The sequence below is a fragment of the Hemicordylus capensis genome, chromosome 15 (assembly GCF_027244095.1).
Source record: "Hemicordylus capensis ecotype Gifberg chromosome 15, rHemCap1.1.pri, whole genome shotgun sequence".
Lineage (NCBI taxonomy): Eukaryota > Metazoa > Chordata > Lepidosauria > Squamata > Cordylidae > Hemicordylus > Hemicordylus capensis.
In genome coordinates, this window is record NC_069671.1 from 536689 (window position 1) to 558997 (window position 22309).

Consider the following 22309-nt stretch of genomic DNA (forward strand, 5'->3'; position numbering starts at 1 on the left):
AGAAGCTTCATGTGAGCAGAGATCTGCCGTGGAACTGAAACGTCTCTGTGTGTTTCTGGCCCATTGACAGGAGGCAGAGACAGGGCCTTGTCTGTGGTGGCCCCACAATGGTAGCTATCCTGATCTGGGGAATTACCCCCTCCCCTCTTTTCTAAGGCAAGGCACTTTTGTTCCTCCTGCCTTCTAACTGAGGCTAGCTTTTAATGCTGGTTTTATACATATAATTCTTTAGCTGATGGCTGGAGCTGCTGAGTGACTTTTATGCTGCTGTCTGTCCTGCTGGTCTTGGACCATAATAGAGATGACTGATTGATTGATGCCGCAGTCTGTCTTGTGGCCTTCCTCGGGGTTTGTAGTTTTTCCTTTTGAGCTGGAGTTCTTGTTTGGATGTTTCTACTATTTTCGCCGTTAGCTGCTGTGGGGAAATGCCCTGTTTCACAAAGTGGTGTTTACGTTTACTGAATCTCTCTATTGTTAATATTTATATACCACTTTTCAAGGGGAAAAAGTTCCTTCAACTTGTTCAAGAACCTGTTAAACATGCATATGATTCTCACCACTTTGAAGGGGGCCTTTTTGCCCAGTTAGCAGAGTATCAATATCTGTCTTATTTGCATGTTAAGTTAATCCTATAGCAGAAATCAAGCTTATTAAATATTTTGCTGCATTTTAATTCAAAAATTTATTTTAAAAATTTTAGTCTCACTGTCAGGAATCGGGGTTTGGTTCTCCGGCTCGTGGCAGATGCCTCAGTGCGCCCTTGGTCTTCCCCAGGCAAAATGGGCTCGATCCTGGCCTCCTCTGGCCTCAGTGTGGCCCTTCCCATCCCAATTTTTGTCTCTTTGCAGGCACGATGATGTCATTGGCAAGATCTCCCTCAGCAAAGGCTTCATCTCTTCCCATCCGCGGGGTAGGTGCTGTGTGTGTGCGCATGTGTGTGCGTGTGTGCCCTTGCCCTCTGCTGGGAGAGTTTGCTGGGGGGTGGGGGGGTGGAGGACAGTGCTTCCAGCTGGTGGCGGAGGGGGGGCACCCTCAGGATCTCAGGTGGCCTCTGTGCTGGAAGAGTCCAATGGTCTCTTGCGGGGGGGGCATCAAGACAGTGGCATGTAAAGGCAGCATTGGGGTGGCCCCAAATTGGAAGAACTTTTGGGTATGAAATAATAATGCTGGGATAGAGTTTTGCTCTTCAGCTGAACTGCAAGGCAGTCGTGCCCAGGCCTCCAGCAGCAGCACCCCCCTTATCTACATTCTTTGAGTCACCCCTGCTAAGTGGGCCAAGAGGCACTTTTTAAACGTGGTGATTCTCTTTACTGAGCATGGGGGGAGCAACTGGCCTTCTCCATCCCCAGCACAGCATCCCTCTTGTGACTGTTGCTGGGGTCTGTCTTACGTTTCTCTTTGGATTGTGAGCCCTTTGGGGACAGGGAGCCATCTTATCTTATGTATTATTTCTCTGTGTAAACTGTTTTGGAAACTTTTGTTGAAAAGCGGTCTATAAATGTTTGTTGTCAAGCCAAGGAAGGCAAGCAGGAAGAGCCCCTCCCTGGCCGCCAGTCACAGCCCAGCTCAGCCCCGGCAAGGGGACGGCCGCGTGAGGTCCTTCCAGATCACAGCTCTGTGGTTTAAACAACAGCAACCTTAAAAGAGGGGGCCGTTCTCTTCCCCGCCTCCCATGGATTCTCAGCCAGCATTTAGATTTCTGTTTACATATGTTATGGATATGTGGATATACTTTGCCCACTCCAGAAAAAATTCCTGGGGTGCTGCTGTTGCAAGCTGGGGTTCAAGATGGCTCCCAGCTCTGGGCGAGGCAAAGGCAACTATCGTGCTGCCGCGGTCTAGCGCCCCCTAATGTTGTGTTGCCATCATGCTTCTGGCCTCCCATTGTGCTGTGGAGCACGTTGTGCGTCTTGAGAACCTTCTAAACACAACCACGTTTGCCAGCCTCTTCCTGCCAGTCCTCCCCTAGTCTCGGCTTTACAGCCCCCACCTTCCAACTTGATGTTGACATATTTGGGGGGGTGGTCCCTGTAGCATCATGGTAGGGATGGGGCAGGGGGAGGTGATCGCTAGCGCCATCTTGCAGCCTTGGTTGGTGGCACGGCCGGGCTGGGCTGCCTGCCACGTTATCCCTGGCAGCGGAATAGAACTAAGGTAAAGGGAAAGTGTGCCGTCAAGTCGGTGTCAACTCCTGCTGCCCACAGAGCCCCGTGGTTGTCTTTGGTAGAATGCAGGAGGGACTGACCATTGCCTCCTCCAGCGCAGTATGAAATGATGATGCCTTTCAGCATATTCCTATATCGCTGCTGCCCGATATGGGTGTTTCCCATCATCTGGGAAACACACCAGCGGGGATTTGAACCTGCAACCTCTGGCTTGCTAGTCAAGTCATTTCCCCGCTGTGCCCTTAGGTGGCTTGAATAGAACTAGGAGACGGTTAACTGGAAGTTTTTTCACACGGGGCTTTTAAAGCCCTTTAACTCGCATCTCCTCTGGAATGGGGGGGGGTGCGTTCACATATCGGCCATATTTGCCCCAAAGTCCCTGTGAGTTTTCGGGGAATTCACACACCATTTGGGTTTTTCACTGCACGTTGAGTGTAGCCTGATTTTAAAAAAAAAAAAAGTTTTTAAAAAAATCAACTGTTTGCATCAGTTTTTGGGGACAACTTCAAGTTCGCAGGAAAGTCTCCCAGGAAAGCCGGCTGTGTGTAAAAGTCCCAGGACATTCTGCTGAGAGGAGATTCTGCACAGATCCTTGTCACCGGCTGGGGTGGGGTGGGGTGGCTGGATGTTGCTTGGCGCAGACAGGAGCACTTTCTTCCCCACTGCAGGAATTGACAGCTGGCTCAACTTGAGTCGGGTGGACCCCAACGAGGAGGTGCAGGGGGAGATCTCGCTGGAGCTGCAGGTGCTGGAGGAGGCCCAGAAGCAGGTGCTCTGCTGCCATGTCATCGAAGCCAGGTAGGGAACGGGGGGGGGGCAGAGCCTGCTCCAGCTCCTCGTCTCCTAGAGCAGATGTCTTAGTCTGTCGCCCATCCTGGGAAGCTGACGGTAAAGTGAGAGGTAGCTCGCCCGCTGATGCCAGGCTTTTGCTGGCTCAACAGCTCTAGAAGTGGTGCCTCTAGCCTGCTCTGCTGGACCCAGGCAAGGATGCCCTGAGCTCCCTGCAGGAAGGGTGGGATAAGCATGCCGTAAATAAGTTCGGAGTGCTTTGAGAAATAAACGACTGTCTGCCGCGAAGGCCGAGAGGACTGCTTGCGGCATCTCCCCACGAGGACTGAGCAGTGGGCAGCTGTCAGCCGGGAGCCAGGAGTTGACCTGAGCTGATGGACCAGGCCAGGAGTCTGGACTAGGGGCACGCCAGAAGCAGCGGGGCTGTTGTTGGGCCCAGCCAGGAAGCCTTCCTGTCCAGCAGGGCCCCACGGCCAGCCCAGAGCCAGAGGACCCTTGGCTGCCCTGGGACAGGCTCCAGCCCACAGTTCTGGTGACCCGCCTTGCAGGCCGCCCCACTCCCAGCCAGGTGTGGCAAAGCGCATTCACCACAATGAACCGCTGGTGGAGGGAGCAGATTGGACAGGGAGAAGGGTGCGGCATTGACGGCGGAGGCATGCAAGCGAGTGTAGTTACATGCACACCCCGCACCATGTATTGATAGATTTATTAAAAGTTATGCTGCCTCTCAGTCCAGGAGGGCGGCAGCAACAGCCCCTGGAGGGATGCTGTGCTGGGGTGGGAGAGGGCCGGTTGCTCCCAACCCGCTAGGGCCACAGCAGCCTTCCGCAAGAGGTCTGGTGCCCTGAGGATCTTCCAGTGGCATCCTGTTGTGCCGTGTGTGTGTGTGGAAAGATCAGGGAAGGCTCCGTGCCCCTTGGAACACCCCAAGCCCAGAAGTTGCAGAATTCTGTCTGCATCCTGGCGGTGCTGATGGTGGTGATCAACTTTGTGAGCCGGCCCCTTGTTCCGGGGGCTTTTCTCTAATGAGAAAAATACGTCCGAGGACGCTGGAGAGAGGCGGAATGGCCCTGTTTTGTGGCAGCTGAGATTTGTCCTTAATCTTTCAGACAGCTGCACACAGGGCGATTTGCAGCCTCCTCGCTCCGGCAGTGTGAAGAGATAGGGTGCTGTCAGGAAAAGGTGTTGTGGCTGTTGAAGCCGAGTGCGAATTCTCTCCCCTCCCTCCCAAAATCTCTTGTGAAGTGAGATAATTAACAGCTTATGGGGGGAAAAACACAAGGAACAGAGAGCTGTGAAAAGGTTTGAAGGGTGGTGGTGGGGGGGAGCTTGGCGTTACCGGTGCGTTCGAGTTCTTGGCTGAACTTTCCATTTGGATAAAACTTTCTTGGCCATGGCAAAATATATTCATTTCTCTCAGAAATACAGGCAGGATAGTTCAGGGGCTCTCAGCTTTGAGTCCCCAGATGCCCCCCTTTCTTTATTTCAAATAGTAAGCAATACAACTAAAATTCATATATCATCAATTTTTTTGAAGGAAAACAAACCAAAGAGAGAGATAGTCCCTCCCTCCTGATCTTCATATTTAAAATACAGTATTTATCTCCGTACCACGAGAAAGAAATGGAGGGACCAAACAAAAAGTCCCCCCCCCAAAAAAAATCCTGTAAAATATAATCTTCAAAATCCATACATCAAAATTAGACCAAATTGCAACAAATTTGTCCCCGAAAAAAACATCTTCATACCGTGCTCAGGAACACACCTCCATAACCCACAACTGTTTACTTGTCCTTCCAAAACTGTATTGCTGTCCTTTGGCAATTCCCCATGCCTGGAGAATCCATTGTGATAGATAGATAGATAGATAGATAGATAGATAGATAGATAGATAGATAGATAGATAGATTCCATACTTTGGTCCCAGACTGTGTGTGAGTGAGAGAGAGAGAGTTAGAGTTCCATCCTCTGAATGGCATCGCCTGCCTTTGGGAGTCTGCAGCCAGCCTCTTCTGATCCTTCTCTGTGGTGTCTAATCAGTATGAAACGGGAGCTTCTGCTGTATCACCCTCATTTGGAGGTCTAAAGAAGCGCATTTCGCTGCCTTCAGGGCCATGTGCCAGTGGTGTACAAGAAGAGGGCACTCCAGCTCCCTATTGCTAAGTCCTCGTCTGTAATTCATATCCATCTTACCTTTCTCTCTCTCTAAATATTTCATAATGAAAAACCACTGGTTTAGCTCCATCCCTTAAATGTTCCAAATCTAATAATAAGGATGGAGGTCCTGAGCCATTAACGGCATCTGGTCCCAAAAGCTCCGTTAGCAAAGGTTTAAGCTGAACCAACTGCCGGTTAGCCGTCTGTGGTCACTCAAATTCAGACCTCAGACGATCAAAAGATTTTAAAATGAAATCAGATGTAACAAGCTGATCCACTGTGTCGAGGCCTTGGAAATAGGGACGTGCTCGAAACACGATTCAGCGTCCGAATCGCAGCACAAGCCCTTTTGAAACGGAGGACTTCCCCAGCCCCTTCAGTACGGAGGAGGGCCAGATTCCCGAAGGTAGAAACTCTTCTCCCCCCGCCCCGCCCTCCTGTCCAGTCTAAGAGACACCCTTCTTGGAAGGGAGTTGCTTTGCCACCTGACACCTCTTGGGCATCCTGCCCGCTGGGCAAGGAGGCACCTTGTCTATTTTATGGAGCAGGGAAATTGGAGCTGCCCAGGACAGCAGCCCTTGCACGCCTGCTTGGAACTGGCGAGTTCAAAATGCTCTGGAGGCCAGTAAAAAAGACTTCCTCAAAGCGGGAAGAAATCTGGGGGTGCGCAAGGGACCAGCAGTTAGCCCGCTGAGAAGAAGTATCTGTTAGTGAAGACTGGGGGATAGGCAGGCACGCATGCAGTCTGGATCAGGGCCGGAAAGGAAACACCTGCCCCTGAGAAAGCATGGCGGTTTCAAAGCTTTGGGACAGAGGGAACTGCCTTTCCCCGCGTCAGACCCTTGGTCCGTCTAGCTGAGTGTTGTCTCTGTGGTCTGGCCGCAGCTCTCCAGGCATTCCGGTGAGGGTCCTTTTCATCCCTCCCTGCAGCTGCCGCCAGGGATGGAACCGGGATGGCCCTCCTGCCTGCCTGCCTGCCCAGCAGGTGCTCTTCCACGGATTATGGCTCCACGTCTGTAGGAACCGCTCTTTGCCTGAAGTGGGGCTGCAAAGCTCTGTTCCGCTTGCCTTAAAGGTCCCACACCTCCGGGCGTCAGCAAGGAGCCTTCGGATCAGCAGGCTTTGCCTCTGAGGAAGGCAGGCTGGACTCTCGCCCCGCTCGGGGGAGAGGCTTGGCACCATCCCCCTTGCCAGCTGGAGCGCCTGGCTGCCTGCCTGCCTTGCCCTGCTTCGCAGGTGTGATGCCACAGGAAGGCTGGGGGTTGGGGGGGGGGGCAGGAAAATAAACGTGGCCTTTTGCCTCATCTGAGAGAGAGAGCGAGAGCTCATCGGAGCCAAGGAAGCATCCTGCCTCCCTGGAAACCAAGAGGGGTGCCTAGGCAACCAAGTGAGCAGTCGGAGAGAAGAGGATTGCAGGGGTGTTGACAGGGAGCGGGCTATGGGCTGGGGGGATGGCGCACCAGCAGAAGGCTTAGTGGTGGTGGTGTGGCTGTGCTACCCCGTGCCTCCCCAAAGGGCCACCCTGCGTGGCTTGTTCTGGACCGGGTTCTCAAAGGATTGCCAAGGAAGATGTGGGCACTGTTCCTGACTGCTCCCAGAGGCTCTATTTCTATACAAATGAGGGGCCCTGGGCCTCAAGAGCTGAATCCTGTTTCAGCCCTGCACTCGAATTTTGAGTGTGCAGCAGCAGCAGGTTAATCTGTGGAACTCTATGCTACAGGACATGGTGATGGCCACCATCTTGGATGGCTTTAAGCAGGTGGAGCTTAGAGGTCAGGGCTATCGGTGGCTACTAGTCTTGATGGCTATAGGCTACTTCCAGGCCCAGAGGCAGGAGGCTTCCGAATCCCAGATGCAGGGGAGCAACAACAGGAGAGAGGGCATGCCTTCGTCTCTTGCCTGTGGGCTTCCCAGAGGCATCAGGTGAGCCATTGTGGGAAACAGGATGCTGGACTAGATGAGTTTCTGGTCTGATCCAGCAGAGTTCTTCTTATGTCCTTATGTTACCATTGCTCATTGCTGAAGGGAACGGCCCTGTTTATGCTCAGAAGTACTGTCTTATATCAAATGGGAAATTATATTGATTAATTATATTTTTATTCTGCCATTCCTGCAAGGGGTTCAGGGCAGCATACACGGTTCCCCCCCCCATCCTCACAACAACCCTGTAAAGTAGGGTAGGCTGCAAGGAGATGCCTGTGAGCTTTGTGGCTAAGCGGGGACTTGAACCTGTCTCTCTCCCGCTCAAGCCTGAGCCTCAGGCCACAGCCTGAGACTGGCCCTCTAGATCCTCTCTCCACCCTCCCTCTGATTATTGATGATAGCTGGAAAAAGGCAACGCTGCTCGTGGTATGTGCCACATTCACTCCACGTCTGCATTGCGCCCTTCCCACAGGATTGAGTCCCCCACACCTAATGGTGGCCCCGTTGCTGAATAGCGCAGCCTTCACTGCGAAGGGTCTTGCTGGGAGTGGGCCAGATGGGTGGCTGCTGCGTGCAGAGCCCCGGAGTCTCCTCTCCCCAGTCCGGGTTTCGGCTGAGGCAGGGGTCTGGGGAGAGGCAAATGTCCTGGGTAGGATTCAGACCCTGGTCAGCTCCAACGGAGAGCAAGAGCCAGTCAAAGGGAGTCAGGACCTTGGAGAGCAACACCAGAGCAGGTTAGACGTTCTTCCAGCCAAGGATCTGGAGATTCCTGCAGATTGTGGCCGGCCCTTCCCTCTTCCTGGGGAAGTCTGGGACCGGTCAAGGGCCTGGCCCAGTCTGGCAGGCTCTGCTGCTGACCCCGCTGGCCCCAAGGGGGCTGCCTCCACCTCTTGGACCCTCAAGGGACCCCTCTAAGGATGAGGACAGAGCTGTATGCTTGAGCCCCAGAAGGGGGTGTTGGAACGGCTTCTCTGGTACAGAGGGCTCCTGTCTGGGCCGTGAGGGCTTCCTCCTCGTCAATCATCCCCTGAATTTTCTGCCTCGTCCCCAGATCTGGGGGAGTGTGTCGACTCTAGCTCCATGGCATTGAGAGATGTTGCGCGCGCACACACATCACAGGTCCTCCTGCCACCAACTTCAGCCTCTGAGGCATTTCTCCAGTGGAGGCAACCAAAGACACATCCTGGGTCTCGGGCCCTCAAGGCTCCCCCATAACGTGCATCCCTCCTGCAGATGCCCCCCCCCGACCCGCCGGATTCTCACTGGCTTCCATCTGCCCTCTTCTTCCCCTTAGAGACCTCGCTCCCCGGGACATCTCTGGCACCTCAGACCCGTTTGCCCGGGTGCTGTGGAACGGGCAGGTCCTGGAAACAGCCGTGAGTAGAATCTGGAGCCGTCCGGGCACTTGGGGCGGCCGTGGGGCGGGCGGTCAAGCCAAGTGGTGGGGCTGGGAGATCCAAGCCAGAGAACCTGCTGAGAGCTGGAACCCCAAGGCCTGCTGAGGGGACCCTGGGGAAGTCCCAGCCTGACCAGGAGGCCTTCATAATAACCCTCCCAGGACCCAGCCCAGATGGCTGCAGTCACTCCAGTGCTGGATAATTCTCCCCTGGCCTTGAGTGTGAGTGTGTGTGTGTGTGTGGTGCGGGGGGCAGTCCCTCTTACTCCTGATTTGGCATCTTGGGGCTAGACCCTCGACAAACACACTGGAAATGGTCCTCAGCCCTCTTCAGGCATTGGACCCGGGCAGAGGGGGAGGCGGAGGAGCACGCTGGCCAGCCATGCTGCCCACACGGATGTGCTCCCTGCTTGCTCTCCCCCGTCCAGCTCTGGCTTGCAGAGGCGAGTGCTGCCTTCAGGGAGGGCTCCCCTGGTGGTCTCGAACCCCGGCCGGCCAGTCTTCCAGCTCAGGGGGCGACACTCTCCCGGGGCTCCGTGGTGCTGGCATCGGCAGTCAAGCGCAGAGTGTGGGGAGGACTGGAGGGGGGGCCACAGAGGGCACTGGGGTGGGGTGGGGGTGGCTGGCTGGGCTCCCCCCTCCTGCTTTCCCTCTACAATGCTTCTTCCCAACCCCGATTGTCTTTCCTCGGCTTTGCAAAGAGAGCCTGGCTGTGTGCAGCTGCAAAGTGGGGAAGCCCTATTTACGTGGACTTCAGGGCAGGCTCTGAGTGCCAGTTGCAGGGGAGCAACAGCAGGAGAGAGGGCTTGCCCGCACCCCCTGCCTGTGGGCTCCCATCCAGTGGCACCTGGTGGGCCACTGTGTGAAACAGGATGCTGGGCTAGATGGGCCTCCTGGGGCCTGATCCTGCAGGGCTCTTCTTATCTTCTTATGACCAGTTGGGGGCATGCAAAAGTGGGGAACAAGTGATGAGGGATCAAGGCCAATGGGGGGAAACCAGATTTCAAAGCAGCTGAGATCAGAAGTGGGCAGCTGTGACCAGGGAAATGGTATAAAAGTTGGATGGCACAGGGTCCGCAGATCTCCCTGGAAGGCTGAGCACCTTCAGCCGGCTGAATTGCCTGGTTCCTGTTGCACCCTTTCCTTGATTTGTGGTGAGTCCTAATAAACTGTTTGCAGGGGGACAGTCAGCGTCTAATCAGGGGCGTAACTACCATTAGGCAAGGGGAGGCGGCTGCCTGGGGGCCCCCACGCCTCGAGCCCCCCCCCCCGAGGCAAGTCACATGAAGTGTGTGTGTGTGTGTGTATCAGCGAGGGGCCCATTTTAAACTTTTGTCTCTGGGCCCACTCCAGCCTTGTTACGCCCCTGTGCCTAATCATTTTCTTGAGGGGAGAAAGAGTAAAGACCTCGGTGGACCTTCTCTTCTGAACCAAAGTGTCTCTGCTGAAACACGTAGATTTATTGATTGATTGATCTATCTATCTATTTATTTATTTGATGTATATACCGCCCTTCCCAAACGGCTCAGATTATGTGAATAAAGCCTCACACTGGACTTCTGCCCCTAACCCTGAACCCACCCCCTGAAATGCAGCCTCTAGGAAGAAGCTCGGAGCAAGGGCTGTGCTGGCTATGGGGCAGGTGGGCTGGGATGGGGGCCCCCGGGTGCTCATGCTTGTCCTTTATTCTGCCCCTCTCCAGATCATCAAGAAGACCCGCTTCCCACACTGGGACGAGCTGCTGGAATTTGTCCTGGAGGAGGGGACGGCCGGAGAGACCCCCTTTGTGGTGGAAGTGTGGGACTGGGACATGGTGGGCAAAAATGACTTCCTGGGGCGGGTGAGTGGCAAGGAGGGCCCCGGCGAGGCCCTGCTGGGAGCCCCAGAGCAAGACCCCAGAGCAAGACCAAACACCTAAAGGCAGAGCCGATGGTGGAGTCCCCCTTAGCTCAGGGGGGTGGGGTGGGGGTTCGGCCTTTGGCCATTGTGGCTAGGGTGATGGGAGCTGAGGTCCAGCAATATAATTGGGGATCCAGGGTTGAGAATCTCTGTCTTGGTTGAAAGCTTGCCATCCTTGCAAGGGGCCAAGCCTTGGCCTCCTGGCATGGTTGGTTGGCCTCCACGAGTGCCCTTTGCCGTCTCCGCCGGCTTCTGGCTTCTTCCCCCATCACAGCTGTGTGGCTCAGAATCCCACCCAAAAGGCTGCCCAGCCAATCCAGTGGGGAGGAGTCCGGCTGCTGGGCCGGGACTGGGGTCCTTCTCCTCCCTGGAGGAGGTCTCGTCTGGATCTGGTCTGGAACCCCTCCAGGAGGTGGGCGTGACAGGAGCTACAAGGGGCGGAGAGGTCTTGAGTGGCTGGAGAGCTGGAGCCGGGGATTCTCACACTTGGCCTGGATCCCTCTCCTCAGGGGTGTCTGTCACCAGACTGGCCGTGGTGCTTGCCGACATCTGCTGGAATTCCCGAGGCGGAATCTCCCTGCCTCGCACTTTCAGAGGTTGCCTCTTCCTCAGTCAGGATTGCTGCCTGGAATGAGGCCACACTTAGGGGCTTGGACCGTCACCTCGCTGTGCTCCTCTCTTTCTAGCTGTTCCTTCCCTCTGGCCTCTCCTCTGATCTGCCTCGTCTCTACTGCTGGAACAGAGGACATCTCACCAATGGGCCACATGGCCACATGTCCTCCTGTGCACCTCCAGCCTAGCTTCTTCTAACAAGGAACTCCCTTCTTCCTGGCAACAGCTCTCTAGGTCCCACCCACCTGGTGTGCTGATTAGCTGAGCCCTGAAGTTCACCAGCCTGTCAGTCAAGACAGGGTTCCTTTCCTTTTAACTCTTTATGGGGAGGGGAGGCTGATCACTACACTTATCGTGAAGACTTCTCCTTGCTGCTGGAATGGAGGGCATCCTGGCCCACCCTGTTGGCTTACCTGGACTGCTGAGGCCACCGTTTCCCATTTGCACAGTATATTATTACTCCTCCTGCTCTCGGCTGGTTTTTCTGCTAGTAACAGACTTGGGCGTTAGAAACTGGGTTGGGCTCTCTTTCTCAGGCCCTTAAAAGCTTCCAACTAATTAGTATCATCCTTCTAATGTAGGAAGGATAACCCACAGGAGATGTCCTCTGTTCCAGCAGCAGGAAGAAGCCCTTACGGCAAGTAACCAATGCTCCTTTCTGGATTGCACCCTTGCAGGTCGAGTTCTCTTTGGACGTCCTCCAGAAGGCCCCTCTGAAAGGATGGTACCGGCTTCTTCCCTTCCCTGGTGCAGAGGAGGATGCTGGGTAAATGGGGAGCTTCTTCCAGCAAAGAGATCATGGTCAGGTGATGGGCCCAATCCTTCCACTTAGGGGCTAAGCTAGATGTAACGCGAGAGCTCCATGTTGGAAGTGCCCATTACACTTTCCTTTCTCAAGAAGCAGCCACAGGGTGTGCGTGCATGGGTGCGTGCATGCATGTGCGTACACACACACACACACACACACACACACACACACGTTGAATTGCAGTTGCAGTGGGAGGGGCCAACCCTCCCCCCTCAGCCCCTGGTTCAAGTTGCCCCCATGAAATTGCTGTTGGCCATGTAGAGGAAAGTTAGCTGTGATGAATCGCAGCTGCCTGTGAGGCGGGCAATTTAGAACGGGGGGGGGGGGCTGTGGTGCAGAGGCACAGGGTTAAGACGGGATTTTCAAACTGTCATTGGACTACAGCTCCCATCATCCCCAGCCACAATGGCCAAAGGGATTCTGGGAGTTGTGGTCCAACAACCTCCGGGGGGCCCAGGTTTGAGAATCCTCTCGCCACGCGGCCGCCCTGAGACAGCGGCCCCACCCCCTCTGCAGGCTTTTTGGGAAAGAAAAAGACGTCGGGATTCTAGGCATGAAGCCCACCCACCCCCCACCCCCGTGGGGCGCCCTCGAAGCCCAGAGCTGGGTCCACCAGACCGGGGGTGGCTCCGTAGGAAGCTGCTAGAAGTCCCTTCGTCCCTCGGGGTCAGGATTGTGCACTAGAAGGTCTGAGACTTTTTTGCTTGGAGCAAAGCATCCCATCGCCCGGAATCTCCGCATGGGAAGGAAGATGGGAAGCGGCTCCCTGCCGAGCCAGCCTGCTGGTCCCGCTGGCTCCGGACTGTCTGCACTGGCTGGCAGCATTTTGGGCTCAGGCGTCCCTCCCAGCCTGTCCTGGAGAGGCTGCTGCTGCCGCCGGGGAGGGAACCTGGGTCCTCCTGCCTGCCGTTCCGCTGAGCTGTGTGCTGCTCCCCAAGGGCGGCATCCGTGGGTCTCCCATCCAGGCATTGGCCACACCGAGACCTGCTTAGCTCTGGCAAGGTGGCTGCACCGTGTGCCCTGCGGCCGTGCTGGGGGGAAAGGGCGGAGCCCGGCTGCTGGGGCCCTGTCCTGGTTGGGACCCAGCAGCCACCCTGGGTCACCGGAGGGCTGGGCCTGTTTGGGCAGCCTTTCCAAGCGGCCTTGAGAGAGGAGAGGAGAGGAGAGCTGGCCCTTGTGGTAGCCAGCAGGACTGGTCCCCTTTGCTAAGCAGGGTCCGCCCTGGTTGCATCTGCAAGGGAGACTAGAAGTGTCAGCACTGGGAGATCTTCCCCTTGCGGGATGGAGCCACCGCTCTGGGAAGAGGATCCAGGTTCCACGTTCCCTCCCTGGCAGCATCTCCCAGAGAGGGCTGAGAGGAGATTCCTGCCTGCAACCTGGGAGGAGCCGCTGCCAGTCTGTGAAGACAATGCTGAGCGAGATGGACCAAGGGTCCGACTCAGTCTGTGGCAGCTTCCTAATGAGTCGCTTGCCTCTGGTCTTTGTATGGTGCTGGGGCCAAGGCTGGGCCAACTGCCTTCTGCTTGCAGGGGGAAGCTGGGGGCCCTGAGGCTGCGGGTTCAGCTCGCTGAGGACAGGATCCTGCCCTCCAAGTATTACCAGCCGCTCATAGACCTGCTGGTGGAGTCCGTCTTGTGCCCTCCAGAGGTGGGTACTGGCTGAATGCTAAAGACAAGCTGTGTGGGGGTTTTATTTCTTGTGGTGAAAGGGGTGTGGAGTCCAAAGAGAACCAGTCAGAAGAGGGTGCTTTGGAAATGAATGGGCACAAAGGGGTGGGGTGGGGGGAAGAGCTGCACCATCTGGAAGAGGGGCGCATCCGGGCCTGGCTGGGTTGGAAACCTTCAGGATGCTGGAGGGCAGAGTCCAAGCGCAGCCGTGGGGCAACTGGGGGCAACCCTCACCCGGCAGACAGACAGGGTGCAGAGACACCGATCCCGGCCAGAGCAGGATCCTGCAGCACCTCCTTGGGGAAGCCCAAGCCAGCCGCTGACCCCCGGAGAGGCCTGGCCACTTCCAGGGGCACCGAGAGCCACCCACTGGCAGAAAAAGCCCGGCCGGTGCAAAAACACCCCAGGTGATCTCTCTAGGCTGTTCCAGGGCTCGGATCTGCACCCAGGTTGGTTTCTGGCACCCAGGAAGGCAGGCTTGAAATCCTGGCCGGCACTCGTGACGGGGGCTGGGTGCTGTTGTGTTGGCCTGCAGGGGAAGGAGGAGCTCACGGCCCTGGACCTGCTGGAAGAGATCTGCTCGGTGGACAGTCGCCAGGATGTGGCCACCAAGCTGGTCAAGATCTTCCTTGGACAAGGCCTGGTGGTGCCCCTCCTGGACTACCTGAATGCCGGGGAGGCTTCCAGGACAAGTAAGTGCTCGGCAGCCCAGTAACTCCCCCAGGAGGGATGCATGGCTCAAGCGGCATCGGTGTTGTGGTTCCCTGGAAATGGAGAAAGGGAAGGAAATGCAGGAAGCGCCCTCGGCCTCCCAATCCAGCTCCCTGAGGCCATTGTCAAGCCGGAGCCTCTTTCCTGCCCTTGTGTGTTTCAGAGAGAGGTTTGAAAGTGGGCGGGCGGGCGGGTCAGGCCTGGGGGGTGTCGGCAACCGCTGGAGCTGACGGATTAGGACGAGACCCTTTGTCCTGACTGGCGGAAGCAAAGCGAGTTGTGCAAGATAAGAGAAGTCTGCAATTCTGCTCCAAAATACCGTTTTTGCTGTGTCAGGCTTGGTGACCTCTTCGTGCAGAATATTAGTCATGCAGAAATGTGGCAAGACGAGTCTGAGGGGAGACTGGCTTGCCCGAAGCCACCTAGTGGCTTCAGGACTGAGATGGGATTTGCTGTGACGCTTCGTGCCAATGTGATCCCTGATTGGCTGGGATCAGAAAGCGCCCTGGGCTTCCCTACTCATCCTTGGCCCCAGTCTCTGTGACGGACTCAGGGTTTATTCTGCCTTCACGGGATCCACCCTTGGTAGAGAGAATGTTCTGGTCCCCATTTAGAAGGGTGCTCCTGCTTCCAGGTAGGCTGCCACCAGTTGAGCTAAAGCCACTGACCCGGCTCAGACACAGCTCAAGCAACCCTCGGATGTCTGGCTTGGGACTCAATTGGCATGTTGTAGCCGGAGTCCACAGAGCCCAGCTCTAGACAAACCGTGACTGGTTGATCGGTTGATTGTCACCAAGTCGGTGTCGACTCTCAGCAGCCACATAGATAGATTCTCTCCAGGACGGTCTGTCTTCAGCTTGGCCTTTCAGGGGTCTCAGTGGTGCATTCATTGTTGTAAAAAGCATATCGGTCTAAAGCCAAATCATCAGTAGTGCATGACCTTCCCTAAGGACAGGCTTGCTGCTGGATCAGGCCCCAGGAGGCCCACCTAGTCCAGCATCCTGTTTCCCACACAGTGGCCCACCAGATGCTGCCTCTGGGGAGCCCCCAGGCAAGAGGGGAGGGCAGGCCCTCTCATCTCCTGCTGCTGCTGCTGCTGTGGCTCCCCTGCCACTGGGGTCCGGAGGCCTCTTGCTGCCTCTGAGGCTGGAGGTGGGCTGTAGCCATGGAGAGGCCTGTCCTCCCTGAATGTGTCTGAGCCCCTTTCCAAGCCACCCTCCCAGCTGGCCACCTTCCGAGGCTCATGGCCAAGAGTTGTGCAAGTCACCCTCCAGAACCTTTTAAAACCCGCCTGAAGCCACTTCGAAGGATATGAAATGTATTAAGAAATAAGGGTTGGACATAGAATAAGAAATGGGGGGAAACCGAGGAGAAGAGGGACTACAGAGAGGCGTGCAGGAGTTCAAAAGAAAATACAAGACACTAACCAACTGACTAGAACGAGTTTTAGGCAGGCCCCTGGCAGAGAGTGTGTGGCTCTATTCAGCGACCCCCTTTCTGGACGCCAGCAGCAGAGGCTGACTTGACCCGTGTCTGGCCCAGTGGCGAGGGGTCCTCTTGCCCCCTATTTGGGAGAGCTGGAAGAGGGGAGAGGCGTTCCCCGCTTCCGGAGATAGGCAGCTCTGGGACCCAATCAGAAGAGCCAGCACCTCTCTGAGGCAATGCTGGTCTCCTGGGTCAGTGCAGGGTTGGTGTTGTCCCTCCTCCTCAATGGGCTTCCTCTTGCACCTCCTGGAAAGGCAGGTCTGGTCTGAGCTGGTGGTTCCCCCTGTGGTGAAAAGGGTTGGCCAGTCTGCCTTGCAAGCTCTGCCCTTTCCATAACAAGAGGCAAGAGACTGATTCAGTCCATGGCAGACGGGAGGAAGGGCCCCCCGCACTCAGGGTGGAGCGGAACCGGGGTCTTGCGCCAAGGTGGCCACCTGGCTGAGTTTCATCACCACAAAGTTCTCCACGTTGAGTAACCCCAGCCCTCCTCCTCCTCCTCCTCCTCCTCCTTTGTTCTTCCAGCCGATCCAAACACTCTTTTCCGCTCCAACTCACTGGCCTCAAAATCCATGGAGCAGTTCATGAAGGTGAGTGAGGGGTGGGGGAAGAAGCAGCCGGTTGTGGGGGGGGGGCTCTAAAGAAAAAGGAGGTGCTCGCAGAAAGGCTGCTTGCTTGCTTGCTTGCTTGAAAAGAGAGTCGTCCTGCATGTTTTGGCTAGAGGTGTGCTGAGCTTTTGGGTTTTCTTTGCTTGGATTCGGATGTTACCCTTGTGGAGTGGGGGGGGGAGGCAGCCCTGCTGAAAGAGGAGGTTCCCCCAGGCTGTGCAAAGCCACTCTTCATGCGGAGCCACAAAGCACAGCAGCAGGCCTCTTGGTCCAAAGGGGGGGAGGCGCTGCATTGTGTGGCTAATGGGCCTCCCCGGGAGGCACTTTGATTTTGACACTGGCACAGAGCTGGCTCCAGCTGGCTGCCTGACGACTTCCACTCTTGCCTGTGCGATCTTTGGCTGGGGTGGCCACAAGGCGGGGGTGGAAGGGTGGGGGGGCCTTAAAAGGCCGTGGACTTTTCTCTTTCCCAAAACCGGCTTCCCCCGTGAAGAGACTTGGTCCGGAGTTCTCCAACTTGGCCCCCCAGATGTTGTGGACAACTGCAGCACCCACCACCCCCAGCCACGATGGCCAGAGGCTGGACCTGGGGCCCCAAGCAGGAGAACTCAGCTGTTGCTGCTGGTCAGAGATGCCTTCCTCGCCCTTCCTGCTCTCGGTGGCTTGCTTGGCCCTCTTGGTTCTCGGGACGTTCCAGACGTTGAGGAGGGGCCTCCAGGACAGTCGAAGGATCCTTATCGAGGTCTTACAATATTTGGTTGGAGCAGAGCCTCTGAGAGCTCTGAATCTCAGCATGGACAGGAACCGAGGAAGCTTCTCTATACTGAGCCTCCCGGGCCATCTGGCTCAGGACTCTCCCTGCTGGCTCTCCACGGCTTCAGGTCCAGCAGTCTTCCTTCCGCAGCCCTCCCAGCTGGAGAAAGATGCTGCCGCCAGGGAGCGCGCTTGGGTCCTTCTGCCTGCAAAGCAGTTGCTTTCCACTGAGCGATGGCCCCACCCCGGAGCGAGCGGGAGGTCTTGCAGCAGACGCTGCTCCCCTGTGGCCCCCCATCCAGATGCAAGCCAGCGCAGACAAAGGGGGCAGTTCGTGCTCTCCTCCCCTGCTAGAAGGGAGCAGGCGGGTTGATCAGCCACAGCTGCCATTTAGTGTGGCCAGCACTGGAGTGAGAGCCAGAGAAGCGAGCGCCGCCCAAAATATTTAGGGCATATTGAAACTGGCATCATGGTCCGTCCTGGTCCATACTGGGAACTTTAGTTCCGAGAGCAGAGATTGAGATTTCTAACAGAGCTCCGTCTTCTCAGCAAGCTACAATTCCCAGCGTTCTTTGAAGGGAAGTCCTGACCGTTAAAATGGCACAAAAAGTTATATGAGTTGCAGTGTGGACGTGTGCTTTGGGCACATCAGCACGATGTACTTCTGATCACCCTTTTCTTTCCGCCTTCTTGTTAACTATTTCCCATGTCTGTTCTTTTCCAACATGTCCCCCCCCCCTTTTCCAAACCCACCTGTTTCCTGCCCCCTCCCAGGTGGTGGGAATGCCTTACCTCCATGACGTGTTGAAGGCCATAATTAACCGGATCTTTGAGGAGAAGAAGTATGTGGAACTGGATCCGTGCAAGATAGAGCTAAGCCGGACCAGGTGAGGGCAAGGGGCTCTGCTCACGGAGGGCTGCCACATGCTCAGGTTGGGCTGGTGTCTGTCTGGAGAACCTTCCTGGGTATCGGGACAATGAATCCAGAAGGTGGCTGTGCTGAGAGCAAATCCCAATCCATGCACACGGCTAGACCCTTCTCCTTCCCATATACATTTGTGTTACCTGGGAGGTTATTTTAAATAGGTTTGACCCAAAATGGTGCGTATGTGTGTGAGAGAGAGAGAGTGGGGGGAGCACTCCCCCCATGAAACGCATTCCCTTATATTGGCAGGTGCTTGAGCAGGAGTCCTGTGAAATGGAGCAAAAATGCTTGCCTATTCAGAATGAGGGCAGGAGGCCCTTTCCTCTGAACTGGCTACATGGCATTGTTAGGAAGACGGAGGGCCGGTCTTCCTGTCCTTACTCTTAATTTTGGGCTCCATGACCTCATGCTATAACCAAATCAGGCTGCACGGTGTCATGAAGTTATCACATCAGCTCTGTGATTCCTGACTGGCTGGGGTCACCTCAGAAAGAGGCCCTCTGGGTGTTCAGTGGTGCTGAAGCTGCAGACCCCCGTAAGAAGCAGCTGCAATCAGGTGGCAAAAGGAAGCCGGTGCAGGGTGTCATGAAGTGGGCTGCCCTTTCTCAAACTCCTTCTTCCCCCCCCGCCCCAATCATCCAGATGCTCATTGTCGTGGGAGAGCATTCAAACATGCACCTTTCCCGCAAACGTGTTGCCTGCAGTCGACTAGTCCAGAGCAAGCCAGCCGCTGGCTGGTGGGCTGCAGTGTTTCTTTTGCAAACGGTGGAAGTGAGAGAGAAGCGACCTGACTGTGGAGAGGAAGGGATCAGCTTCTTGCAGGAGCTTGGGAGTGGTGGTGTGAATACCTCCTCCCCGCTGCTCTGCATGTGTTCCCACTTACTCTTGGTAACTTCAAGCTGAACTTGAGCTCTGGCAGGGATTCTGGAGTTCTTCCAGCAGAAGGAAGGAAGGAGGTGCTGAGAAAGGGAGAGAGGCGCCCAGCTCTGGCTGGTACCTTCTGACACCACAGATGGCGGGAGGGGGAGGAGGGACCTGCTTCATCGGCTTTGCAGGGTGTCAGTTGCAGGGCTGGGACTGTTGTGTTAATACTGAAAATGTTATTTGGTTATATATAGAACGTAAACGTGGCGCGGATTTGCAGCACACATGCACAAGTCAAACAGACCGACATGAGCTTCAGGCCAAGTGGTTCCTCTCTTCCCACTGCTCTCTTCTCTTATCCCAGTAATTTAGACACGTGAGCTCCTCATCCACAAACAAATTTGCTTTCTGTTGAACTCCTCTCATTCATGTCAAGTAAATTAGTCCTGATACCCTAACCCTGCCTTAAGTGGCGCAGCGGGGAAATGCTTGGCTAACAAGCAGAAGGTTGCCGGTTCGAATCCCCATTGCTGGTACTATATCGGGCAGCAGCGATCTAGGAAGATGCTGAAAGGCATTATCATCTCATCCTGCGAGGGAGGAGGCAACGGGAAACCCCTCCTGTATTCTGCCAAAGACAAGCACAGGGCTCTGTGGCCGCCAGGAGTCGAAATCGACTTGACGGCACCCTTTAGATTTGTTTGGCCAGGGTTGCATATACAAGAGTCAATTTCCCTGTGTTTTGTTCAAATGTTATTTGTATAGAGAAGGGTTTTTAATTTATTCTTGATCCTCTAATATATTTTTAAAATGTATTATTTATTGTTAATATTTCTGTTCTGCTTTTCAACAAAGCAGTTTACATAGAAAAATGAGGTAAATAAACAAGGCCCTTGAGCAAACTTAGCAGTCGTGGGTTAAGGAGAGAGGTTCATGTGTGGATTGGGATCTGGCTGAAGGGCCGTAACCAGAGAGTAGGAATAAATGGAAAGTCCGCTAAATGGAAGCAAATAAGGAGTGGGGCCCCCCAAGGATCTGTAATGGTATCGGTGCTCTTTTACTTGCTCATAAATTATGGAGAGATTTGGGTAAGCAGTGAGGTGTCCAAATTTGCATATGATACCAAACTTTTTCGGGACGTGAAATCCAAAGTAGATTGTGAGGAGCTCCAAAAGGATCTGTCCAAACTGGGGGAGTGGGTGACAAAATGGCAAATGCAGTTTCAAGGTTAGCAAGTGTAGAGTAATGCACTTCGGAGCAAAAAACCACCCAATTTCACATACTGCATATGCTGAAGGGGGTCTGAGCTGCTGGTTAGGGAGGGATCTTGGGGTCGTGGTGGACACCTCGTGGAAAGTGTCGACTCCATGTGTGGCAGCTGTGAAAAAGGCCAATTCCGTGCGAGGGATCATTAGGAAGGGGACTGAAAATATAACTGTTAATATTATCATGCCCTTACACAAAACGATGGTGTGGCCACACCTGGAGTACTGCGTACAATTCTGGTCACCACATCTAAAAAAGGACATTGTAGAACTGGAAAAGGTCAACCCAGAGGGAAAAGGTCGGATAAGGGCGACCGAGATGAGCAGGGGCCCGGAGCACCTTCTTACGAGGCAAGGCTACGACACCTGGGCTTTGTAGTTCAGAAAAAAAAGATGACTGAAGGGAGACATGATAGAGGTCTATAAAATCATGCGTGGAGTTAAGGTAAAGTGTGCCGTCAAGTTGATTTCGACTCCTGGTGTCCACAGAGCCCTGTGGTTTTCTTTTGGTAGAATACAGGAGGGGTTGACCATGGCTGCCTCCCGCGCAGTCTTATGAGATGATGCCTTTCAGCACCTTCCTCGATCGCTGCTGCCCGATAGAGGTGTATCCCATAGTCTGGGAAACGTACCAGCGGGGATTCGAACCAGCAACCTTCTTCTTGTTAGTTAAGCATTTCTCCGCTGCGCCACTTCAGGGGACTCTGTGGAGCAGGGAGAGGTTTTTCTCGCTCTCTCACTGCACCCAAGCCCAGAAGGTCATCCCAGGAGGGAAGAGGCAGACCCCCTGTCCTTTCTGCCCTCCTCCTTTGGGGGATCGGGGCCTCTGCCCTGCATGCTGAGCACCCTCTGGGCAGGTCCACTCCTCGGGGGTCCTGTAGTGTCGGCATCTAGGAGGGCAACGGAACGGCTGTCCTGCGTGTCCTCCAGATATTGCTTGTCGGCCCGTCGGCCTTCCGGGAGGGGAGCAGGGCGATCCCAGGGGAAGTGCATCTGGCACCGGAAGTGTGAGCCGGGAGGGGTGGGGTGGGGTGGGGGGGCTGGAAGAATCCTGATTTTGGAGCAAGGCGGTGGCACTTGCTGAGCAGGGGGGGTTGCGGGTGGTAAAGGCAGTGAGAAATCTTTAAAACAGCAGGGCGTGAAAGTGGGTGTCATTTGCAGGTAGCTTTTCTCACTCCTCAATGCTAATTAAAGCAGAAATGGCAAAGCCGGCCAGGTGGATGGTTTGTGCCTCTCAGAATAATTCGACGGGACGTTGCTGGCCAAGAGAAATAGCTGCTCGGGGGGTCTGGTTTGTGAGCGGCCGCAGCTCAGGCAGAGGCCAGAGAGGCGGGAGGCCTCCATGCTGGGTGGTGGTTGGGACCGGCCCTGGTCCCCGGAGTCTGGCTTGCCAAGCGGAGGGTAAAGCCACAGGGAGGAGGGGGCTTTTGCCCCCTGCTGCCCCGCATGGAGTCCCTGTGGCCATGATTGGTGGGGGGGGGGGCTGGGGTCACTCTTCTGGCCCAGCCGATCCCCACAGGGCTGTGGAGGTGGGGGTCGAGGGCTGAGGGTGAACTTTTAGATTTCAGCATGGCGGGGGGGGGGCAAGATAGATGTTCAGGAGGGTTGGAAGTTTTGGGGAGGGGCTGTGGCGTAATGGCTGAGCCCCAAGTTCAGCCTGTGGCCTCCCCAGGGCGTGTTTCACTGCGAGTTCAGAGTTCCCATCCCCACCCCCAATTCAAAAAGTGGATTTTTTTTAACCCCAGATATAAATTGGGCTGCAGTCTAATGTGCAATGAAAAACCCAAATTGTGTGTGAACTGCTCCCTGAGAGCTCACAGGGACTTCGGGGTAAATCTGGCCAAAATGTGACCCCCCCCCATATAGGGCCCGTGGAAGGACTTTCTCTGCTGCTGCCCCTTCACTTGGGAATTCTCTTCCCCACCCCAGATTCGGTCTGCCTCCTCCCTTGAAGACCTTTTTGAAGACATTTTTTCCTTGCCAGGGGTTTGCCCTTTAAATTTTAAAAAAACAAAACAAAAAATCTTGGATGCTGTTCTTGCTTTCTACACCACCCTGAGTCTGTGGATTAGGTGGTAGATTAAAGCTTTTAATAAATAAAAATAAATCAATAAAATATGGGCTAAACGCCGGGCGTGGAAAGCATCCTGGAGATGCTGCCAGGGAAGATGGAGCCTGGGAGGACCTTCTGCACGACTGAGCTGTGGGCCTCTCCCCATTTGTCTGGTGGCAGCAAGCATGACTTGTCCCCTTAGCTAAGCAGGGTCCACTCTGGTTGCATATGA

At 55.2% G+C, this 22309-nt stretch overlaps 1 protein-coding gene across 6 annotated transcripts in view; it reads left to right on the forward strand.

Annotated features, from left to right (window-relative positions):
* RASAL1 (RAS protein activator like 1) overlaps positions 1–22309 on the forward strand; it is a 50712-nt gene that overhangs the window by 12040 nt on the left and 16363 nt on the right. For 4 of the 6 annotated variants that reach the window (XM_053280320.1, XM_053280323.1, XM_053280321.1 and 1 more), the window contains exons 4-12: positions 849–910; positions 2834–2963; positions 8329–8410; positions 10133–10270; positions 11619–11707; positions 13279–13396; positions 13952–14108; positions 16135–16199; positions 17745–17857. In XM_053280320.1, the coding sequence (XP_053136295.1) occupies positions 849–910; positions 2834–2963; positions 8329–8410; positions 10133–10270; positions 11619–11707; positions 13279–13396; positions 13952–14108; positions 16135–16199; positions 17745–17857 (954 nt within the window). The other 2 variants (XM_053280322.1, XM_053280325.1) reach the window with 2 other exon arrangements.